The sequence below is a fragment of the Hylobates moloch genome, unplaced genomic scaffold (assembly GCF_009828535.3).
Source record: "Hylobates moloch isolate HMO894 unplaced genomic scaffold, HMol_V3 SCAFFOLD_13, whole genome shotgun sequence".
NCBI classification, from domain to species: Eukaryota; Metazoa; Chordata; class Mammalia; order Primates; family Hylobatidae; genus Hylobates; species Hylobates moloch.
Window position 1 is genome coordinate 26,589,537 of NW_026652288.1, and position 25,349 is coordinate 26,614,885.

Sequence of the window (25,349 nt, forward strand, 5' to 3'; positions counted from 1 at the left end):
CTCCCCTGCTCACAGCCTGGTCACTTGACCCTCCTCCCTGCCCCAGGCAACACCCCCACAACACCCCACCACCTGCAGGCCCCGCCCTCCCCAGGGCCAGAACTGGAGTTTCCAGATGGTGCCAGGACCACCTGCTGGCTAAGAATACAGACCTCATTCCAAAAAGGAGGTTATCTCCATGGGGTGGCAGGGGGAGAGGGAGTGAGGAGGGACAGCCAGTGACACCAACTGTGTTCAGAAGGGCCAGAATTTTAGTCTGGTTGCAGGGTCTCGTATTATTATTATTCTGCTTAAGTAGATGTTGCACTTAGTCTCTTTCACACGTATCTAGTATTACAGAGTAAAGAATGTTCTTACAGGCTCTTGAGCTCCACCCACCAATGACTCTCCAGGGCCAGGTGAAAATATCAGAATCAGGTTTTTAAAACTACAAGCATTCATAAGCAAACCAGGTATGTGGCAAAATAAAAATAAATATAGGTACCAGCCCCTCACTAAGATATTGATAGAGAGGACAGACACGTGCAACTGAACAAGCTTCCTATGTGCCTTTTCTGCCTCCCTATCCCTACAAACATATTTTAAGAACCGCTGTGTAGGCCAGTGATTTTCACCCTTTGGAAGCAAATTACATCAGAACTGTCAGAGACATGTGAACCAGAGCAGCTCCATCTTAAATAGGGGCTGGGTAAAATGAGGCTAAGACCTATTCGGCTGCATTCCTAGATGGTTAAGGCATTCTAAGTCACAAGATGAGACAGGAGGTCAGCACAAGATACAGGTCATAAAGACCTGGCTGATAAAATAGCTTGCAGTAAAGAAGCTGGCCAGGTCCCACCAAAACCAAGAGGGCCACAAGAAGTGACCCCTTGTCGTCCTCACTGGTGCACTCCCACCAGTGCCATGACAGTTAACAAATGCCCTGGCAACATCAGGAAGTTACCCTAGATGGTCTAAAAAAGGGAGGCACGAATAATCCACCCCTTGTTTAGCATATCATCAAGAAATGACTGTAAAAATGGGCAACCAGCAGCCCTGGAGCTGCTCTGTCTATGCAGTAGCCATTCTTTTATTCCTCTACTTTCTTTCTTTCTTTCTTTCTTTTTTTAAGATGAAGTCTCACACTGTCACCCAGGCTGGAGTGCAATGGTGAGATCTCGGCTCACTGCAACCTCTGTCTCCTGGGTTCACACGATTCTCATGCCTCAGCCTCCTGAGTAGCTGAGATTACAGGTGCACACCACCACACCTGGCTAATTTTTTGTATTTTTAGTAGAGACGGTGTTTCACTCTGTTGACCAGACTGGTCTCAAACTCCTGACCTCATGATCCACCCGCTTTGGCCTTCCAAATATTCCTCTACTTTCTTCATAAACTTGCTTTTGCTTTGCACTGTAAACTGGCCCTGAATTCTTTCTTGCATGAAATCCAAAAACCCTCTCTTGGGATCTCGATAGGGACCCCTTTCCTGGAACAGAACCACTTGGGGCATTTTTGAAAGATCCAGTGTCCAGTCCCCAGCCCAGCCCAGTTCACTCTAGGTTTGCGTCCTCCCCGTCATCCCTGGTGATTCTGAGGAACTTTGAGGGGTTTGAGTGGCACAGGCTGTACTCCTGTTGCCCGTCCGACCCTCACCTGGTGAGCCAGGGCTGACATCCGAATCCCCTCGGTCTGCCTTGGGGAAGCTTGGGCCTGTCTTGTTTTGACCTTGCTGGTCTTTCTTATTTTCTTCTCTCTTTCTATTCACATTACAACACCCCTAGTCGGGCTCCCAAACCCCAGCCTGGGGCCCAGAGCTTCTGTGCTTGTTAAGTTCCCTAACCCGGTGTCCTGCCCTACTGTCTGTACCTATGGCAATCATCAGTGAGAGAGAAGTTGGCAGTGGCAGAGATGCCATCAAACAGAAGTCAGTCCACTTGGGGCTGGCCCTCTTCCGTGAGGGTCCAGAGACTCCCCCTTTCTGTTTCAGAGGCTATCTGGTCCCAGAGACAGCTTCCCACCAACTCAAAATTAGCATTGGGATATCTTACAGTCAACCTGTGGGGGAAGCCAAATCCTAATCAAGAGTGCTTGTGCAGCATGGGATCGGCCTAGGGGACAGCCAGTCGCGCAGGCTAGGGTGGCCTGCCACCCCTCACCCCCATGGAGGATCCTGCCCCTCCCTGCCCTCCCACTGCAGAGGACTGGGCCCCATCTGGTAGGGCCTGAGGTATGCACCGCTAGGACATCAATAAATTCTTTCTGGTGCCCAGCCCTGCCGACTTCCTTACCAAGGATCCTTTTGTCCGCTTGGCAGGTTGCTTTTGCTACTTTTGTCTTCAAAATGCTCTCTCGTGGAATGAAGCCTATAAATGTGGCTCACTTCCTTTCTTCTTTTTCTTCAACTCCAGTATTCTGTTTCTGTTAAATTCTGGCCAAAATTTCTTTCCTGTCTTTAAGCTCTGCAATGACACTTCCTGCTCATGGGGATCCAGACTCACATGGTCTTGCTTATTAATTGATATTCTCAAGTTTTCGTATCTCTCCATCCCTGCAAGAAGTTGGATGGCACCTTAGAAATCATCTGGTCCCACCCACCCATTGATAGGAGACCCAGAGAGGATGGATGAACCTGCCACGTGCTGTGGCTCATGCCACTAATCCCAGCACTTTGGGAGGCCAAGCGGGGAAAATCACTTGAGCCCACATCCCAGGGCCAGTTGGACCAGAAGGCAGGTTTCTCAGCCTTTCACCACCCTGTTCGGGGCCTCATGAGACCTCAGGACTGAAAAATCACCCCTTTCAGCCTGTGGTCTCTTGGTTGGCTGTATGCAAATATTTATCTTGCTATTCTGTGGCCCCAAATTTTGCTGGACCAGATGAGGGTGTCTCAGAATGGATTCGCATCAGGCAGGCAGCTAAGCAAGGTCTCTGCCTGCCCAAGACAGTAGCTTTATGAAATGCCGCTCCTCCCTGCAGGAATAACTGATGTCAGCACCTTAGAGCTGAACAGTTTTTACTATGTATAAATGGTGTTTGTAAGGGTTAGATGAGATGATGCATGACAAATGCTTCACACAGTCCCTGTCACAGAATACACATAAAATAAATGCTACCCCCCAGGCTGGGACTACCTGCTTTCACCCCAGGCTTTTTTCTTCCAGTTGCTTGAGAAAAGATCCACCCACTTTGGCTTCACGATGAAGTTGCTCCACTGTGCACCGAGTGCCCATGCTACCTGTGTCCCTGGGCTTGGCCAGCAGGCACCCTGGCAGGCCTTCTCTGGGAATCGGCCCTCACCTCCCAGCTCGTTTTCCATGCTCATTCTTCCTGCTGCCCCCACCACCCCTCCGGCCTAGCTGTGGGGGCTGGGATTAGCATAGCTGGGCTCCTCTCTCCACTTTCTTCTGTGACTCACCCGTAGGCTGTAAAGAGCCCTGTGAAGGCTTCATGAAATGACTTCCCCTCCCCCGCCACCTGGAGGACATCCCTCTACCCCCTCCATCAGTACTTAGTCTGCTTGTAGAGGGTATATTAGTTTTCTGCTGTGTAACTAATTGCCTCAAATTCAGCAATTTAAAACACCCATTTATTAACTCACAGTTCTGTAGGTAGAAATCTGGGCATGGCATGACTAGGTCTTCAGCTCAGAGCCTCACAAGCCGCCATCCAGGTGTCAGTGGACTGCATTCTCATCTGGAGTCCAGGGTTCTCTGCCAAGCTCGTGTAGTTGTGGCAGAATTCCCTTTCTTGGAGTTCAAGGACTGAGGTCCCTGTTTCCTTGTTGGCTGTCAGCCTGGGGCGGATCTCAGTGCCTGGAGGCTGCCAGCACCCTTTGCCACCTGCCCCTTCCATCTTCAAAGCCAGCAACAGACTCACCTCAAGTCTCTCTCCTGTTTCAAATCTCTGACTAGAATCTCTTTCACCAAGAAAAAACCCATGTCTTTTTTTTTTTTTTTTGAGACAGAGTCTTGCTCCGTCACCAGGCTGGGCTGCAGTGGCGCGACGTCGGCTCACTGCAACCTCCACTTCCCGGGTTCAAGCGATTCTCCCGTCTCAGCCTCCTGAGTAGCTGGGACTACAGGTGCCTGCCACCACGCCCAGCTAATTTTTGTATTTTTAGTAGAGATGAGGTTTCACCATGTTGGCCAGGATGGTCTCTATCTCTTGACCTTGTGATCCGCCTGCCTTGGCCTCCCAAAGGGCTGGGATTACAGGCGTGAGCCACCGTGCCCAGCCAACCCATACCTTTATGAGCTCACCTGATTAGCCCAGACCCACTGAGGATAATCTGCTGCCATGGAATATAACCTAATCATGGGTATGTTTTCCCATCTTATTCACAAGATCCCTCCCATGCTCAGTGAGATGCAGTTATGCAGGGGTGTGGGTCACTAGGAGTCATCTTAGAATTCTGCCTACCCTACGGAGTCACGTGCAAAAACATGGCTATCCTATAGACATTTTGCCCTAGTACATCTCCACTCAACCTATTTTGCTTAAACTACTTAAATCATAATTTATTTATTTATTTTAGAGATAGAGTCTGGCCCTGTCACCCAGGCTGGAGTATAGTGGCATGATCATAGCTCACTGCAGCATCAACCATCTGGGCTCAAGCCATCCTCCCACCTCAGCCTCCTGAGTAGCTGGGACTGCAGGCACATGCCACCGTGCCCAGCTAAGTTTTTTATTTTTATTTTTTGTAGAGACCGGATCTTGCTATGTTGCCCAGGCTGGTCTTGAATTCTTGGCTTCAAGCGATCCTTCTGCCTCGGCCTCCCAAAATGTTAGGATTACAGGCGTCAGCCATTATGCTCGGCCTACTTAAACCTTTTTAAGACTCCACATTTACATTTTTATTTATTTATTTATTTATTTATTTATTTATTTATTTATTTTATTTTTTTGCGATGGAGTCTTGCTCTGTCACCCAGGCTGGAGTGCAATGGTGTGATCTTGGCTCGCTACAACCTCTGCCTCCTGGATTCAAGCAATTCCCCTGTCTCAGCCTTCTAAGTAACTGGGAATACAGGCGCCCACCACCATGCCCAGCTAATTTTGTATTTTTAGTAGAGATGGGGTTTCTCCATGTTGGTCAGGCTTGTCTCAAACTCCTGACCTTGGGTGATCCACAAGCCTCAGCCTCCCAAAGTGCTGGGATTACAGGTGTGAGCTACTGTGCCCAGCTCACATTTATATTTTTAAAATCAAAAATCACCTTGGCCCCCCTTCACCTCACAGCTTTCTCTATGCCTGATGCCGTGTCCCTGCAATGACTCCCTGTTGTCTAAGACATCAAGTTTGGATGTATGGGTCTTCCCCCTGGGCAACCCCCGATCTGACCTTGCCCTCCCATTGACCCCTCATGGCCAGCTGCTCCCCACACGCACCCATCCATCAGGAAGATGCCCTCCATGGACATCCCATGCTGCCTGTTGCCATCTCTCTCCGCCCCTGCATAGAGCCCCTCCTTCAAGGCGAACAGCCTCTAGTCGCACTCCTCCTCCAACTAACCCAGCTCCAGGATGTCACTTTCTTCTCGCCAGCTGAAATAACTTGTCATCCTAGGGCTTTCAAATTGTTTCCCATGTTAAGTTTGTTTCTCAACAAGATTGAAGACCCTTTGAGGAGCAGAGACCACGATTTAACTTGTGACTCACCACAGAGCCCACATAGCCCTAAGAGTGTAGTCGACATCCAAGAAATGGATGTCAGCATGGAGTGGGAGTTATCAGCACAGACTGGGGCTATGAATGCTGGAGTTCGGATTTCAGCTCCACATTCACTTGCTATGTCGTGTGGGCAAGTTAATCTCTCTGTTCCTCCGTTGTCGTATGTCTTTATAAGTGCTAATTGAGTTATTATTTGTAATGAACTTAAAAGAATACTTGGTGCTTATTAAGCATTATATGAGTGTTTGTTAAATAAATAAATAGGTCATGTTGATCAAAGTCAGATCCCTTAAAAATCCATTTGTACAAGCATACATATAAAACAGTTGAGCATCAAATAGGAACTAAAAGAACTGGATTTCATTCCTACCGTTAGAATTTCTGTGTGTGTTTCAGATTTCGAACAGAGTCTGATAGTAATAGTGATAAATTCTAGATGATTTTCTGTCTGCTCTCTTTCTCTTAAAGGCAGAAATAGCCAGTAATAAACTCTGCAGGCATCAGGAGCTATTTAAAGGTGTCCTGCTTCAAACCAGCTACTTGCTTAACAAAACCTTGCTGGCAACTTTCATTCTATGTGTACATTAATTGGTAGGCCAAAATGTAGGCCAGGTTGATCCTTCTTAGAACTGATGTGAATGAGGAGATCTATCGTTTCTTATAAATTTGTATCTCTAGTATTGGAAAAAAAACCTCCTATGGTGACCAAGCAGCACCTCAACTTCTAGAATAGTGTTTGCAAAGAATTTATCAATGCAGATTATTGCGTTTTTAAAACCTTTGATTCAGAATAAAATAAATACACCCTCTGATTGAGGCCAAGTGTCCTGGCAGTCTTTCATGCTTAGTACAAGAAGCTTTGCTTTATGCTGTCATCCACTGGAATTTATAAAAGGAAAAAAGGAAGAAGAAAAATATATACTGTATGTGCACTTCAATGATACATATTGCACATGAATGCCATTTTTCTCCCTTCTTCCTCTTTTTCTTTTCTTAAATTAAGCTTGTATCTTTTTTAATATTTCAAGAAATATTTGAATATGGCCTTTTCTCAATTGGAAATATCTGTTCTCCCAAACCTCACAGAGGTTACCTTTGAAGTTGCCATATTTGTGTTGAAAATACGGGACATATCTCGGTTCATTTACAGGTAGAAATTTGCGTAGGTGCTGGATCCTCTCCCCTATATAGTTTCAGCCTCATTGTTCCTTTGGGTTATTACTGCAGCCAGCCACATTTTTCTCTCTTTCTGATGCTTTTTTGTTCCTTGTTGACTAAAACTGAAGCCCTATAAGGATCTTTAATTAGTAAGTAAATGAATATAAAACTGTGGGCCGACTACTGTAAGAACGTTCTCACTGACCATTGTTTCTCACTCATACTGCACACACATCACACACACCATCTCACACTCACACTCGCTCTCACACACACAATTTTAGAGCTGGAAGTACCATTAGAGATTAATAAACACTGCCCCTAATTAATAAATAATTTTCCTGTTTAGACTTAAACGATCCACAGTATTCTCAATTAATATTTTAAAATAAAATTAAACAAGGCGGGGCTCAGTGGCTCAGTGGCTCACGCCTGTAATCCCAAAGCTTTGGGAGGCCAAGGCAAGAGGATCGCTTGAGGCCAGGAGTTGAAGACCAGCCTGGGCAACATAGTGAAACCCCATCTCTACAAAAAATACAAAAATTAGCCAAGCATGATGGTGTGTACCTATAGTCCTAGCTACTAGGGAGCTGAGGCAGGAGGAGTTTGAGCTCACTTGAGCTCAGGAGTTTGAGGCTGCAGTGAGCTATGATCATGCCACTGCACTCCAGTGACAGAACAAGACCCTGTCTAAAAACAGAAAAAGAAATTGGTGGCCGGGCGCGGTGGCTCACGCTTGTAATCCCAGCACTTTGGGAGGCCGAGGCGGGCGGATCACGAGGTCAGGAGATCGAGACCACAGTGAAACCCCGTCTCTACTAAAAATACAAAAAAATTAGCCGGGCGTGGTGGCGGGCGCCTGTAGTCCCAGCTACTCGGAGAGGCTGAGGCAGGAGAATGGCGTGAAGTGACCGATTGACCATTATCCAGCCTGGGTGACAAAGAAATCCGTCTCAAAAAAAAAAAAAAAAGAAATTGGTAAATGTTAGTGAACTCTACTGTTGGGAAGAATATGTATAGAAAGAGGAGAACATGATTAGGTAACCTGGGAAGCCACCTTTAAAAAAAAAAAGGTATAATTAATGTTTGATAAGCTGCACATTTTAAAGTATACAGTTTGGCCGGGCGCGGTGGCTCACGCTTGTAATCCCAGCACTTTGGGAAGCCGAGGTGGGCGGATCACGAGGTCAGGAGATCGAGACCACGGTGAAACCCCGTCTCTACTAAAAATACAAAAAATTAGCCGGGCATGGTGGCGGGCGCCTGTAGTCCCAGCTACTCGGAGAGGCTGAGGCAGGAGAATGGCGTGAACCCGGGAGGCGGAGCTTGCAGTGAGCCGAGATTGCGCCACTGCACTCCAGCCTGGGTGACAGAGCGAGACTCCATCTTAAAAAAAATAAAAAATAAAAAATATACAGTTTGATACATTTTGACGTATACATACATCATGAAGCCATCACCATATAATAAACATATCCATCATTCCTGAAAGTTTCTTTGTGTTCCTGTAATTTTCCCCCGACTCTCACCCCAAGTTACCACTGTTTTATGTCACTATAGATTAGTTTGCATTTTCTACCATTTCTATATAAATGGAATAATGCGATATGCATTCCTTTTTTTGTCTGGTTTCTTTCACTCAGTAGTATTAAGTTTTGGCTGTTAAAGCTACTGTGAACATTCATATGCACATATTTGTGTGGACATAGGCTTTTATTTCTCTTGGGTAATTACCCAGAAGTGGAATTTGTCTGTTGTATGGTAGGGCTACATTTAGCTTTTCAAGAAATTGCCACCTGGTTTCCAAAGTGGTTGTAACAATTTTTTTTTTCCCCATCAGTAGTCACTCCATATCATTCCCACCACTTGTTGTGGTCAGTCTTTTTAATCTTAGCCATTCTAATAGGTGTGTAGTGGTATCTCAGTGTGGTTACAATGTGCATTTCCTTAGTGACTAGTGTTGAATGTCTTTACATGTGCCTATATGCCTTCTATATGTTTTCAGCGAAGTATCTGCTCACACCTTTTACCCATATTTTAATAAGTTGTTGGCTTTTAAAAATCTGAATATAAGAGTTGTTTTCTTTTTTTCTTTCTTCTTCTTCTTCTTTTTTTTTTAGTAGAGATGGGGTTTCACCATGTTGGCCAGGCTGGTCTTGAACTATTGACCTCAGTTGATCTGCCCACCCTGGCCTCCCAAAGTGCTGGGATTACAGGCGTGAGCCACCACACCCAGCCCAAAAGTTGTTTATATAGTCTAATTACAAGCCGTTTATTAGATATACGTTTTGCAAATTTTTCTCCCAGTCTGTTACTTACTTTTTCATTTTTTGAAGTGTTTTTTGAAGAGCAGTAGTTTTTAATTTTGAAGTCCAATTTATCAATTTTTTTATTCCTACTTCATGCTTTTTGTGCTATAATCAAGAAATGTTTTCAGAATCCAAGGTCTCTAAGATTTTCTCCTATGTTTTCTTTTAGAAGTTTGTAATTTTATCTTTTACAATTCAGTCTATGACCTATTTTAAGTTAATTTTTATACATGGTATGTGGTAAGCATCTACGTTCAGTTTTGGTTTTTTTTTTTTTTTTTTTTTTTTTTTTGCAAATGGCTCTCCAATTGTTCAGAGCCATTTGTTGAAAAGATTATCTCTTGTCAAAAATCAATTGACCATACATGTGCCAGCCTATTTTTGGACTCTTCTTTTGATCTGTTTGTCTACTTTTACACCAATACCACAGTCTCTTAATTATTGTAACTGTACAGTAAGTCTTGAAAGCAGGCAGTGTAGGTCTTCCAACTCTGTTCTTTTTCAAAGTTGTATGCCTATTTTATGTCCTTGGAAGCAAATAGTTTAGTTCAGACTGCAAATCAAAAACAGAGAAACGAACGCATTAACCAAGCACTTGATAAACATTCTCAATCCTTAACATGGTCCCTTTCTGTTGGCTAAAGGTTAGGAATTTTCTTTAAAATTTTCTTATTTGGAGGGAAAAATCTATGAATGATTATAAATATTGATGTAAATATATTGTCTTCATATCGTCCATGTCAAATTTAAAGTAAATTACAATGACATCAAGGGAAAGAGCTCGTGCTTCCTCTTGCCTTAGATTTAGAGTTGGTGGAGAAGAGGGGTAGGCTGGGGGCTCCTGAGAGGACTAGATTGGGATTAAACCTTTCCTGGACTGAATCTAACCACTGAGCCATCACCCCACCCCCTTTCCCTCAGTCAGGTTTCCATTCTTTACAGTATCCTTTGTTACCGTCAGGCCTGGGCTGGAGCTTCTCTTTTCTGGTTTAGTGCCTTGATTCTCACACTGCAGGCAAAACACACTCCAGGACTTACGTTTAGGAGAACCCTTTGGCTCCCAATCTCAAAGCCCTAGACTTAGTGGCCATCAAAGAGTATATTTTTCCCACCAGGTGGAAAATACAGTGCTCAAAATGGGGTGTGTGCAGCCCCGAGGGGATCTGGGACCCCAGACCCCAAGCTGGTGCGTGGCAGCACATGGTTCTCACAGGACCTGAGGTTAGGCGTCCATCCCCCAACCCCTCTGCAATCGGGATGCACCTGAGCTGTCAGGCCGGGACTTCAGGCCCACCCATCAGCACTTCCACACCCATTCATCACTTATTTTGATCTTTGAAGGCCCTGGACCTCAGGCCCACCCATCAGAGACTTCCACACCCATTCATCACTTATTTTGATCTTTGAAGGCCCCTCAGGCAGATCTTGTCATCCTTCCTTTGCAGGCAGAAAGCAGGGTCCCAGAGAGGTGAAATAACTTGCCAAGCTAATAAGGGCAGGGCAGGCCTGTCTGTGGCCCATTGACTCACAGCCCCCGTTCCTGGAAACCACATTTCCAGGGCAGCCTTTTATGGCACTGTCACACCTTAGCTTTGGGACTAAAATGAGGGTCTTGCCACGTTGAGGCAGCTGAGGGATGGAGAAAGCGGAGTTACATGTGTCTTATTGCTCTCTAGCATCCGTGGGTAGCCTGGATGTTTAATAAACATCATCATGGCCTGCTGGCCTGTAAACGTCCCTTTTGGGGGTTAGAAGGGGCTTTGCTAAGGATGTGGGTGACAAAAGGCCTCTCAGCGTGGCTCTCTTTCAGAGCGGCTCTCCGGAAGCTGGCAGCCACATTCCCTATGCCACACAGCTCCTCTGAGGAGCCTCTCCAGTCTCCATGGAAACCGCATGTCGAGAGCCAGCCGGCTCCGTACTGTGGCTTTGTATTAAACACAATGAATTTAAATTGGATGCTCGGCAGTGAAGATAATCATTCTGGATTAGAGAGAAGCCTGGAGCTTCTCATTTCATCATTTTAAATGTTGGCACAATTCTCAGTTTTCGCCCTGTAATTCAAGCCCAAGCCACACCTACCCCTCTGTTTCTAAGCTGCAGTTAGGTCTGATTTCACTTGGGTTTTTCTCCATTCTTTGAGGAATCTTGGAGCTGGGGAGCCCCTCCGTCAGGCCAGGGCTGCTCCAGCATTGTGTAAAGGAAACCAGGGGGCTCTAGAGTCTGGCTATGTGATTTTCTCAGGCCCCGGTTTTCTTATCTGTAAAACAAGAAGAGTAACCCCTACCCTACAGAGTTATTTTTAAAAAGTATTTATTGTGTAAACTACATGCAGCATAAAATTTACCGTTTTGACTGTTTTTAAGTGTACGGTTCTGTGGCATGAAGCACATTCGCATTGTTGTGCAACCATCACCACTGCCCACCTCCAAAACGTTTTCATCTTCCCCACTGGCTCTCTATTGATGAGGGTGAATGAATGAGAAGTTCCCATTAAACACTGAATCCCCATTCCTCCCTCCCCTAGTCCCTGGAAATCACCATCTTATTTTTTGTCTCTGAATTTGACTACTCCAGGTCCCTCATATAAATGGAATCATACTGTATTTGTTGTTTTGTGACTGGATTGTTTCACTTAGCATAAGGTCCTCAAGACTCATTCATGTTGCAGCAGGTGTCAGAATGCCCTACCTTTTTAAGGCTGAATAATACTCCATTGTATGTAGATACCACATTTTGCTTCTCCATTCATCTGTCTATGGATACCTAGGTTGCTACCACCTTTTGGCTGCTGTGAATGCTATGAACATGGGTGTACAAATACCTATTTGAGTTCCTGCTTTCCATTACTGAGTCATTTTGAGAATCAAATAAGATAATAAATATTAGCAACATTGCACATAGTAGGCTGTCAGTAAATGTTAATTTCTTTCCTGAAAGTGTGTTAAACCCAGGAGCTAATGCCACAGTGGCCTGATGACTTCAGTGAGAGTGATGTCACTTTTGCTAGCAGGCTGCTTCTGTATCCCTGGGACTCGCTGATCTGCCATGTCCGGGAATTCACCCAATTCATTCCAGGGCTTAAAGGAAGTGTCTTCAGCATGGAAATGTGCCTCATGTCTCACCATGAAAACCATGCATGCTTTTACATTTCTCTCACCAGTGGGTGTTCATGTATTTCTAGTTCCAAAATGTAAAAAAAAAAAAAAAAGTGTTAGAGCTGATATATATACTAACTTATCAGTGTTCTATTTTAAGTACACCCTCTGGGAGGCCCTGAAGCTAGGGTGGGATCGCCCAGGCTGGGAGGTTCTGTGCCGAGTTACTATTTCAGCAGCAGCATCAGACCGGTTTTCAGTATTACAGAAGAATGTGGGATATGGAGTAAAAATACCTGGATCGCAGCCTTGGCTGTTCTCTCAAAAACTGAGAAGATGACCATGTCTGTTTCACATGGCTGTGAAGATTAGATGGGAGAGTACCTTGCTGCGCTGATGCAGGAGGCAGAAAGGGACCAGGTCTTTGGGCTGGTCTGCACCCTTCCAGTAGATTCTCTCTGGGTCTAGTTTCATCCAAGAGCCTTCTATAAGGGAGCACCCCCTTGCTGCTTTGAAGCCCTCCACGGGTGAGAATCGCAGACCTCGGGAACCGTCTTTCCCTGGGGGGGTCCTCTAGTCTTTCCAGGCGTTGCTGGGGCAGCCCTGGAGCCAGCTCCCCTTTGTACTTAGGAATTTGTGACAGAAGGGAAGGAGGGGCAGGGGCTTTTGCACAGCCTCCTGACCCATGCATGACCTGGCTGCTCCCTACAGCTTACCAATCAGGCCTGTTCTTTATTGATGAGGCTGAAGGGAGGAGGGGAAGCAGGGATTTCACACAGAATCACAGACCTTTCTCTCATTTCTCAGCAGTGGCTGCTGGCAGTGTGAGGTGCGCCTGGGATCTGTCTACCTGTTGAGCAGGAGCCACGGCAGGCTGAAATCAGGGCTTCCTGAACAGATGTGTTCTTTGTCCCTGGGACAAGAAAGGTCCCTGGGCTACTCACCTATGGAGAGCAGGAACTCAGGACCCCCAAGGAGGGCCTGCATCTTAACCTCTAAGGGGAGCTCACCTCTTCCTGAAGCCAGTGAGCCCAGGAAGTTTCTGTGCCTTGGTAAGAGGCTTTTCTTGGCTTCCATAACCCCATACGCCCTGGGCTTCTTCCTACTTCTTTGCAATTCCTTCCCAGTCTCCTTCTTGGTCTTGTCTTCATCTTGATGCTCTCCTATGCTGTGGCTTCTCAGGGTCCTATTCCAGAGTGTCTCTTCCTCTTACCCACCCTCTCCCCCTACGTAATCTGTTACTGATGACTCCCATTTACAGCTGCAACCCAGCCACCTCTGTGCACCTTCCTACCGGACATTGTGCCTTGGATGCCCCAAAGCCTGACCTAACACGCTCCTTGTCCTCCATACAACCCCACTCCTCTTCCAGGGATACCTCCTATAGGGAATGGTACCCCATCCACCCAAGCCAGGCCTACTTGCTAAAGACCAGGGGACTCCTCAGGGATACAGCCAGAAACCAAATCCAGGTCTGTCAGGCTCCAGAGTTCAGGCTTCTCCCACCATTGCCCCTGCCTCCATGCACCATCGGAAAATTGAACTGCATTTCTAACAAACTGAATAATGCAAATGTCACTCTGAGCCCCAAACCAAACTCAGCATGCCCTGGGGCCCCTTCCCATTTTGTGGCTGTGCTGGACTTCTGCCTGGACCCCTTTGTTGGCCATCCCTGAACCCTGGGCTCCCAGCCCCTCAGCTCTTCCAGAGTGTTTTCTCTGCCCCAGCTCCTGGTTCAGAGTGGGCCCATTACAACAGCATGGTAACTTCAGCCAAGCCCTGTTACTGCCTCTCTCGTTGACTCTGCGGTGCATTTTCCAAATGATTTTCCTAAGCCTCACCTTGGCTCAGACCAACACTCCTGATTTCCCCCAAAACCTTCCATCTGGGATTTTGGCTTTATTTCCTGTTCTGCTAAGAAGTCTGGGACAAAGGGCCTTTGCTTCCTCGGCTCTCCTCCCAGTCTCCTCTGATCACCTCCATCTTTAGCCACCGTTCTCCTGAATGAATGGGAAGAAGGTCCCTCCAGCCTAATAGATGAGAATATGAGCCCTCAGTTTCCTCATCTGAACAATGAGGATAGTAATGGCCCCTATTTGGGGGAGAATTAAACTGGCACAGGAAGTTCTTGATGATGTTAATTATTAGCAATTTTCATCAACACTTGAATGTCTCTTAATCAGCTCTATCTCTATGTGTCTAAAAATTCCCTTCCCCGTAAATTTGATTTTCCCTCTCCTGATGCCATTTTTTCAGCCACCCAAGCATAAAACCTCCCCCGTTATTTATTTTCACCTCCTCGTCTGTCATCAAAGCTTGCTGCTTCTTCCAAGAAATATGAATCACATATGTCTCTTCCAACCCAGCCTGCAGTCAGGTCCATCATCCCAACACTGCCCTTGAGCTCGCACACTACAACCAGAGTAATGTTGCAAAGTCCGGTGTTCATGTTCTTCCTCTGCCCAGAGCCTGCTTGTGGCTGCACGTGGCTTACAGCAGAGATCAAGTGCATCCCAGCTCCCCCGACAGCCTCCCATCCTGGGCCAGACATGTCCAGGGATGGCAGTGTGGCCCGACTCCTCTCTGTAAATGTGCTCCTAAACTTCACACTCCCTAAACCCCCTCACTACCACCACCTCCACCCACACAAGTTGACAAACTTTGCAGATGTGATGGAATCAGATTAATCAAAGTCCCCACAGTTTGGTCCTAATCAGCCCTGCCTCAGCCCGAACCTCAGCCTGTTCTCTGTCTTCCAGCTGTGCCCCCGACGTTGCTACACCATTTCCTACCCTGGAGCATCCTGGCCTAGTCAAATCATGCCTATCCACCGCTCACAGCCTTCCTATCCTAACATGACCTTTCCTTCCACTGGGCTGTTTTTGTGCTTGCTGCTCTCCGTCTGCATCGAGGAATACTATCTCTTGCTGCCTTGTAGTCTCATAGTATTTTGAAGTCATTTCTATTAAAACTGAACTTTTCTCCTTTCCTGTTTGCCAGCTGGACTCTAAGCTCCTTAAGATGCTTACATTTCTTCTTCTGGAGCATCTGATACACATAATAGAGGGCACATAGTGTGCACATTAGTGCTACCTACAAATTATGCTTCTTGTTCCTCATGAATATTTACTGGGCTCCTACTATGTGCAGGCACTGGGCTAGGTACCTTATATGCTGTATGTCATTTAATTCTCATAGTAACTCCATGAGGGAGGTATTACTATCTGTGTTTCACAAATGGAGAAACGGAGCTCAGGGAGATTAAGTAACTTGCTGAAGATCTTACAACTAATAAGTGATGGAGCTAGAATTTAAACCTAGATCTGCCTGCCTGAATGTCTGATTCTTGTCAGGGTACTATAGTGAGAGTAAAGTAAGGTCAGGAAGTGGGACTGTGCCCTGGATGATGTGGTAAAGGCTGTAGACCCAGAAGGTAGGAGTGAAAAGTAAAAGGAAGTTTAGGAGTGCAATCAGTTACAAATGTGCAATTTAGGGAAAACCTGTCAGCTTCAGGATGAGCTCAACAGGCTGCAAAGTATCAGTCAAGATAAGGTCCGAGGGCTGTTTGTAGCCCGAGAGACAGAGAGTGGGGCCTCGGAGAACAAATCATGCATCTCTCGGATGCCCTGGAAGAGGCTGTTTTCTTAAGGAGTATTTGACAGAAGGTGCTGGGGTTGGGTTTGGGGTTGCGGGGTGGCGCAAAGAGGATGGAGTGGTGTTCAGCATGCAAGCTGCCTAGAAGGAGATCATCAGAGAAAGGGTCAAGTGGTCAAGTGTCCTCAGCAACCCCCCACCCATGTGAATTAGCTGAGTTGACAATGAAGCCCAGTGTAAGGCCTGATCCCCCTAGGCCAGCGTAGGTGATAAGCTGATTGCAGGGCCTAGTGCAAAAGGAAAATATGAGACTCCTTGTTTAAAAATTACAAAGAATTTCCAGATGGTGACAGCAGAACATTAAAACAAGCACAGAATGGCCGGGCTCAGTGACTCACGCTTGTAATCCCAGCACTTTGAGAGGCCAAGGCGGACGGATCACCTGAGGTCAGGAGTTCAAGACCAGCATGGCCAACATGGTGAAATCCTGTCTTTACTAAAAATACAAAAAATTGGCCGGGCGCGGTGGCTCACGCTTGTAATCCCAGCACTTTGGGAGGCCGAGGCGGGCGAATCACAAGGTCAGGAGATCGAGACCACGGTGAAACCCCGTCTCTACTAAAAATACCAAAAAAAAAATTAGCCGGGCGTGGTGGCGGGCACCGTAGTCCCAGCTACTCGGAGAGGCTGAGGCAGGAGAATGGCGTGAACCCGGGAGGCGGAGCTTGCAGTGAGCCGAGATTGCGCCACTGCACTCCAGCCTGGGCGACAGAGCGAGACTCTGTCTCAAAAAAAAAAAAGCCAGGCATGATGGCACACGCCTGTAGTTCCAGCTACTTGGGCGGCTGGGGCATGAGAATCACCTGAACCCAGGTGGTGGAGGTTTCAGTAGCCGAGATCATGCCACTGCACTCCAGCCTGGGTGACAGAGCAAGAGTCTGTCTCAAAAAAAAAAAAAAAAAAAACACAAGTGCAGAGTCCTTCTAAATGTAGGGCCTTGTGCAGCTGCATGGGCGACATGCCCATGGAGATGAGCCTGGATGGTGGGCTTGTGATTCAGAATGGGAAAGGTGTTTCCTGCGTGCCAGGCATGGTTCCAGGTACCATACATGCATCATCTCACTTGATGAAATGCTTGGACCCTTTTTGGGGGTTGCTCACATCCCATGGTGATGTTCAGAGCTTGCTTTCCAGAGGGCCAATAAGTAGCCAACAGAACGCTGAAGGCGAAGGAAGTTATCATGAGCAATAGAGAAATTACCAAGCTGGTTATTTTTTTTTTCTCTGGTACTTCGGGAGGATGTGAATAAAAGATGGAAGATAATTTTAATGTGAAAAGAAAAGGAAGTGGTTCAGCAATTCCAAGAGAGGCAGATCCATCTGAACAAATGATAGCTTTTCCAGCAGCATTAAGAGCTGCAGACATATTTGCATTGCGCTTACCAGTTTACAGAGCACATCCACTCGTCATTTGATTCTCAGTGCAGTGTTGTTCCCTCTATAAAGATTCAGTTGGCCTTAGTCTATATACATCCCAGTAGTAGTAGATCCTGCTTTTCTGATTCCAGTCGCCTCCTCAAACATACACCCCTTTTCCATGCATATTTTCATATGAAGGTATGCTCCAGGAAGTCTCTCCCCTTTCCTCAGTGAAAAACTCCATGAATTGGCTGCAGCCCAAGTGCCTTCTCAATAGCAGAGCACAAAGTTTGTGCCTTGACCAATTGGTTCTTGGCCTTGAAGCAAGAGAACCAAATCTTGTGGGCAGGGTTGCTGGGGAGCAATTGCTGCAGGAAATTCAGCAAAACATATTGGAGCGGCAGGGCAGTCCTGTAGAAGATGGTAAGAGAGTGACTCTTCAAAGGTCTTTGTCCTGATAAAGCTGGAAGTGACCAAAGCATTGTTCTCTCCAATGCCGTGATGTCAGCAAATCTTTTCTGAAGGGCCACAAGTATCTGAAATGTCTTTCCAACTTGCTGAGCAGGACCTGGTCAATATGGAGACCCCCATGAGCCCCACAGTGGTCTGATGAACTTCTGAAGTATAAAGATGGTGTTTATAAAAGGTTTAGGCTGAGTTGTAGTACAGGTTCCTGTGCCTTGCCAAGTGTATGCCTGGAAACTGTGTCATAAAATGGATTACCATTAAATATATTGAGTTTTCTTAGGGAACAAATGAGCATCAAATAAATCCAGCTTTACCCAGCAGTATGTTATAAATGTCAAAAACAAAATAATAGCGACCCTTTGAAATTGTAAAATGATGTTCCGTATTCTTCCAAATAATATATAATGGTGCAGTGTCTGTTGGTTAAACAAATGATCCTAATGTCTCTGTTAATTTAATAGTGAGAGATGTCAGGATAAAAACAAATTTCCACCTACACAATGGGAAATGCTTAGCTGGACAGATTTTTTATATTTTTAAAAATAAGGGCTTGGGTTGATAAATGGGCACTTTTGGTCAGCCACCAGGCTCAAGGAGGCTGTTATGAGATCAGCTGTTCCATGATCAGGTCTGGAATAGTTGGAGATGAGGATGTTCTACAAAGCTGCAATTCTGCTTCCTGGCAGTGTGCACCTGGAATGTGGTCTCTGCTCATATGCGTTCAAGAATGCTCAAGCACTGTGTGAAGTTGTAAATGTCCGTGAACTTGGAAATGCATTCATACATGGAGGCACGTTTATACAATGAATCAATTAAAAGGAATGAAATAAATCTACATAAATAAATCTTAAAGATAATATTGAGTACATGAAAGCAAGTTGCAAAAGAATATAGACAGTACGATAGATATTATTTGTATAATTTTTTTAATTGTATAAATTTTGTATAAATTTTTAAATGTTATGTGTTTACATAGTAAAAGCATAAAAACATAGATGGGAGGAATGTATGCCATCTTCAGGGAAGAGAGGGATGGGAATAAGATGGAGGGCTTTAGTTGTATCAGAAATATTTCATTTCATTTTTTTTTAAAAAAAAAGCATCTGAGGTAAACATGGCAAAAATGTTAACATCTGTTAAGTTTGAGTAGTGGATATATGGGTATATATTTTACTCTTTTCTGTATTTTTACTCTCTGAAATATTTCATAACTTTAAAATATTTTAAACACATTAAGAATGGCTAAAATTTTAAATACTGCAGTTTTAACTTCCTCCAAATTTATTTTTAAGTGTACATTATAAAACTCATACATTCTGTTAAATTTTGGAAAAGTAGAAAAAATAAATTCCTCAGCATCTCATCACTGAAAAATAACCATTGTTGGCCAGGGATGGTGGCTCACGTCCATAACCGCAGCATTTTGGGAGACCAAGGCAGGCAGATCACTTGAGGTCAAGAGGTCAAGACCAGTCTGGCCAACATGGTGAAACACCATCTCTACTAAAAATACAAAATTAACCGGGCATTATGGCAGGTGCCTGTAATCTCAGCTACTCAGGAGGCTGAGGCAGGAGAATCGCTTGAACTCAGGAGGTGGAGGTTGTAGTGAGCCAAGATTGCACCACTGCACTCCAGCCTGGGCCACAGACCAAGACTCTGTCTCAAACGAACCAACCATTGTTAATATTTTGGTCTATTTCCTTGCATTTTTATTTCTTGTGTGGGGAGTATGTGTGTTTAAACATGGTTCCAAGCATTTTGAATCAAGCCTTTTTCACTTATTGCAGTATAAAACTTTTTCTGTGTTATGTCAGCCTTCGTGAACATCTTTTTTTTAATATAAGATTTCATATTTAATTTGGTCATGAATTCATAAATATGTATTTTGTACACAATGTGCTTCCTTGTATTGTTTGTATTATAACACATTTTAAATAGGGACCTTTGACAGGGCAGAAGCATGAAAGGACACCAACCACGAGCGACACACTATACTATGGCTGTCCTGTGTCACATGCTATTTGGCCCGGGGATATAGCAAAACCTAACGTAACTAAACAACAAAAACCCCCAATTATTTCATGTTGTCAGGAAGCTTACTTTAAAAGAATAGCTTGGCCTGGCGTGGTGGCTCACGCCTGTAATCCCAGCACTTTGGAGGGCGAGGTGGATCACCTGAGGTCGGGAGTTCGAGACCAGCCTGACCAACATGGTGAAACCCCGTCTCTAGTGAACATCATTTTTATTGACTTCCATTAAAGATCTTCTGCAGCGTACTTAACCAACACCATTTTTTGTATAAAAAGTCATGAGCGTTCAGCAATCACATGTTCTTAAACATCATCCTTTTGAAAGCCTTGGGAACAGAATTGGACTGTGCCTTGCTGCCGATTTCTACAAGGCTGTTTTGTGGGAGATGACACTAAAAAGGTCTGACACATCTGTGATACCGCTTTCCTGTGAAAACAGAGCTTGTCAGTATTCATCCTGTGGGTTGGAACGGTACATATTCAAAAAGCCAACTCTATGTATGTCTTGCCTAAGAGGAAACAAGTGCTTGAACATCAGTGTGGTGTGGGCTTGCGAGCCTGCAGCTGGAGGAGAGTTTGCTGATCCAGTGAAACTCTTGTTTTGATGCCTGGGGTAACAACGGTAATAATTATTCCAGATACTTATGTGCATGCCCCTCCCAGCTCGTAGATGCTCTCACATCCATTGCCACCTGACCCTCTGGGGACCCCTGAGAAGTAAGGTGCAGGTCGGGGGACACGTGGCTGCTCCCAGATTACAACCAATACATGGGAAAGTCAAGACCACCTCCTATGCTTCCAACCCCTTCCCGAACTCTTTTCAGTTCCTGTCCTTAGACCCAGGCAAAAGGGGCCTCTTCCCAGGGCTCTGGACTTTAGGGTCCTCTTCGGGCCCTCCAACAACTTGTACCCCTGCCCCATAGGTCTGGGGATTGTGTCTACCCAGACCCCACTCACCCATTCCTAGACAACACTCTGGGTCCCTGGAATTCCCTGAGAAACAGCCCTGAGCATTCCAGAGCCTATAAAACCCCAAATCTCTCCTCCTGGGGGACAGACCACCAATGTGCATACCAGGCTCAAGGACAGCATTTTTGCAGAAGGTGGACAGAGCTTAGGTCTGCAGGCTGCAGGATCAATTCAGGATAGGTGAGTGTGGGCTGGGGGCAGGCACAGAGGCTGAGGCCAACTATCCCTGAAGTATAGCTCAGAATTTTAAGGACCTTGAGGATTCTAAGGGCCAGGCCCTTTTGGCCTTTATGAAGATATATTTGACAGAGTAGGAGGATAGAGTATATTCTGTGTAACAGTTTTTTAGCTTGATCTAACTTTTGAGTGTTTAGAGAATCAGCACATGATCCTCCTTTTCTCCTCTTGCCCTGGGACCCACACTATGAGGACTGGTCCTGGCTCTTTTATCTCACTGTGCTGTTTCCGGGTTCCTCTTTTCCTATCCAAGCTTGCAGAGGTACTGTGGGGGTGCAAAGGAAAGCAATCTAGAGCCACAGAAAAATGAAACAATTTAGTGTGTAAAGCTCCAATATACACCCCCATGTGCACATGTAAAAGCAAGAGATGCATTTCAGGACAAAATAGAGTACAACCACCTGCTGTGAGGATGAATCAGCCTGGCACGATCCAGCAAAATTGGAAATAGAAGCCTGCTAGTAAAGCTACAATCTGCACTGCTCTTCTTCTCCCGATTCCTCTGCCGCCCCCATCACAGCTCCTGCAGGTACCACAGAACTACCACCCTCTGTTGGTTGCTTTAAGCTATGCAAGTGGTCAAACCACTGAGTTCCCCAGGACAACTGGGAACATTCTTGCTGGCCCAGCCTGCGTCATGGAACATCAAGGTTGTGAGAGTTTTCATTTTAATTGCTGTTGGGCCACTGAGCTAATTTTTTTCCAGTCCCTTATTCCCCAGCAATATTTTTGACTTGTGATCAAGGATTTAACTGAACAGAGAAGCATGAAACCATTAAGACAATTTCATGGAGCTCTTTTTCTCCCCTACAGAAAACAGATAAACACCTAAATTCTGGCTGGGTGCAGTGGCTTATGCCTGCATTCCCAGCACTTTGTGAGGCCAAGGTGGGAGGATTACTTGATCCCAGGAGTTTGAGGCTGCAGTGTGCTGTGATTGCACCACTGTACTCCAGCCTGGGCAACAGAGTGAGACCCAGTCTCAAACAAAAACCTAAGTTCTGAGTAACTAAACACACATGTTAGGACAACTCTTTACCACATCTGTTCCATAAGCAATGTTTTCCTTAACCTTCACAACTACCCAACAAGGAAGTCACCCTATTGTGTAGGTAAAGACTCTGCATCCAGAGAAGTTAAGTAACCGGCAGGGGTTATTCCAACCACGAGGCAGCAGAGCAGGGGCTTGAACCTGGAGCAGTGAAGCACTGTAAGGACTCAAACCATTTTTCACCAGAAAAAGAATCACTTTGTCTTAGAGCCCTCACAAAGACTCTCATGTTATGGGACTGTCTCTCAATTATTTAATTTAATTAATTTATTTATTTAGAGACAGTTTCACCCTTGTCGCCCAGGCTGGAGTGCAATGCTGTGATCTTGGCTCACTGCAACCTCCACCTCCCAGGTTCAAGCGATTCTCCTGCCTCAGCCTCCCAAGTAGTTGTGATTACAGGCACCCACCATCACACCCGGCTAATTTCTGTATTTTTGTAGAGACGGGGCTTCACCATGTTGGCCAGGCTCATCTTGAACTCTTGACCTCAAGTGATCCACCCACCTCAGCCTCCCAAAGTACTAGGATTACAGATGTGAGCCACCGCACCCACTCACTTATTTTAATTCTATTTTAAGTTTTGCTTGGGAACAACACATTAGCCTGAAATAGCCTTTGATTGATGCTAGTTTTGGAAGGTCACGGAAGTCCCCTGATGAAATTCACTTTTTTAAAAAGTTGAGTGGGGGAATCTCTAATACAGATTTAGTCATTTTTCCTGGGGGTTCACTCTATGATTGCGAGTGAGGCTTTTCAACAATTTCTTTTTAAAGTGGTATCTTGCGGAGTTGTGAATAGGCTCAGTTTTCACTGATAAATCACACATGCATCTAAAAAATGCCTGTCTCCAACAAGATAGATGAAAATGAAGCCCCTATGCTTAGAAAAACTGAAGACAAAGACCCTGAGGTTGAAGATGCGTGCAAAATGTTTGAACAAAATTGCTTCATGAAATTTGAGAGCATAAAACAAAATAATATATCCAAATTAACATTTTATATATCATGGTTCAAGTATACGTGTGTAACTAAGTAAATGATATAAACAGACATTTGATTATGCCATCAATATTGTTGTTATATGATACAACACTATATTATGTTATATATTACATGCAGACATTTGATCATGTTATCTATAGAGTCAATTGGCCAAAAATCGTTTGGGGAGAGAATCTCCTCATTGGGAAGATAGGCCTTAGGCCTGGTGACTCACGATGTGGTTTTTCCAGCACGCCAAGCTGAAACCCTGGCTGAGGAAGAAGCAGGTTTGGGGACCCGTGATCATGATGAAGGTCGCGCTGGCTCTTGCACCTCCACATAGCTCTTTACAGTTTCCCAAACCTTGCTGCTCTTGGTCCTCACAGCCTCTTGTGAGGCAGGGCCTGTCTTTGAATGGACCGTGAGGACCATGTCTCACTACGTCATCGACTCAGGGGCAGGCAGGGCTGTGACGAGACTGCCTTTTCCCGTCTTCCCAGGCAGCACTCGTCGGAGGCACCACCATGATCATCGGCCACGTCCTGCCTGACAAGGAGACCTCCCTTGTGGACGCTTATGAGAAGTACCGGGGTCTGGCTGACCCCAAGGTCTGCTGTGACTACGCCTTCCACGTGGGGATCACCTGGTGGGCACCCAAGGTAACAGTGCTGGTGGAATCTCAGAAGAAGGCACAAGTGGTCTTGTAGGCAGAGGGGCTGGTTGGGGTGCAGTGCCTCCTGCTTGTGTGGGGCACCCCTCCCACTACCATCCTAGCTTCCCACAATGCCAAAAGAAAACACACTTGGAATTCCATAAGGGGAGCGGATGGGCCTGTGCTGCTTAACTTAATGAGCCATTTTCCAGCAGGCACAGAGAGGCCAAGGCCAGAGCCCAGGCCTTGGGGGTGCAGTTTCCTTGCTCTGACCATGAGGCTCTTATTGTCTCATGTGAATGTGGGGCGCCACTGACAGGTCATGGGCAGTGCTGCTGAGCAGTGGCCTGAGCAGAGCTCAGGTGCAGAGGGTCATATCCCATATCCTGTGTGTACTGAGAGTCCACCACACTGCGCTGAGGTCGCTGAACTGAGACTCCCATCCTGCCTCAGTACTGTCTGGAATGAATGGAAGGTGGTATGCTTTTTTCCTACTGGGAGCCCAGCTTCTGCTCTGAGAAGCATCAAGGCTGTCCTGGTCTGTGACTGAGGCTGGCGCCCCCTGAGCCTTTCTGTCTTCAGCCTTTGTGCCTCCTTTGTGTCTGTGCCCCTGGCCTCTGGCTTTCCTGTCCTCCCCCTGCCCAGGCCCCAGGGTCAGAGTCCAGACTCCTCTCCCCGGATTCCCACCTCCTTGCTCTTCCTGATCTACAGGCATTTCAATTTGGCTTTGTTTCTGGGGTTTTTGTGCTTTTTTGCCCAGGGTAGCAGTCTGAATATTCATTCTTTCATCAATTATTTATTAAGCCCCATGTACCAGTAATTTGGTGGGTGCCCCAGAATCATAAAAATAATAAGCATTATTAGTTTTACCAACTTAGGAACTGCCTCTTCATTTTCTGTTAAAAACCCACTTGTAACTGCTGCTAATCAGAGTGTATATTCAGGGCAGCTTGAATCTGTGCTCCCAGGTGGCCATCCTCAAGCTTTGAGCTCGAATAAACTCTGTTCTTAATCATATAAAAAAAAAAAAAAAAAAAAAAAAAAAAAGTTGTACGAAGTTCTTCAGTTGTAGGCCCTGGTATAAAGGGCCTAACACCCTTCTGAGATGATAATCTAAAGCCTCACTATATTTCTGCCCTCGGGTCTTAGCCTTGAGTTGGGGGGCTCCCCCGGTTTCTTCATTATTTCTGACCTGGCACTTTTAGAAGACCTCCTCCCGGTTCTGGGCCAGAGGTGCAGATCACGCTGAATGTCAGCCATATCCTTATCTCAAATGGGGATCTCCTTTTTGGACACCCTCCTGGGTGAGGGGCCTACTACCTCTAAGCCACTCTCCACTTCCCCTGGAGCTGGCCTGGAACAGAGGGTCTGCTCAGGTTCCTAGCAGCACAGAAGCCAGGCCAACCCTCCCTAATTTCCTGGAGCTTATGGTGACTTTCATGCATCAGGAATTTAAAATTCTGTTTTATAATAATCAAATAAATGTTTCTAATTATAGATGTCAAAAATAGAAAAGAAAGGAAGTACATAATCCAGTAACCCCCAACACCATCCCTGTTGTTAAACTTCTTTCTTTCTCATCTTTTTTCATCCATGCTTTCACAGAGTAGCTATTTTGCATAATTGTGAGCATTTTCTATTTTGCTGCGAAGTTCGTGACCAGCAATATCATAATGGCCACTTAATATTCTACCAAGTAGATGAACCTGAACTTATTTTCCTGTTAT

At 45.7% G+C, this 25,349-nt stretch overlaps 1 protein-coding gene across 2 annotated transcripts in view; it reads left to right on the forward strand.

Moving 5' to 3' along the window:
- Positions 1-25,349, forward strand: part of DPYSL5 (dihydropyrimidinase like 5) — a 138,670-nt gene that overhangs the window by 89,147 nt on the left and 24,174 nt on the right. For both annotated transcript variants that reach the window (XM_058427024.1, XM_032172474.2), the window contains exon 3: positions 23,471-23,629. In XM_058427024.1, coding sequence (XP_058283007.1) covers positions 23,471-23,629 — 159 coding nt within the window. The remainder of the gene's footprint in view (positions 1-23,470; positions 23,630-25,349) is intronic.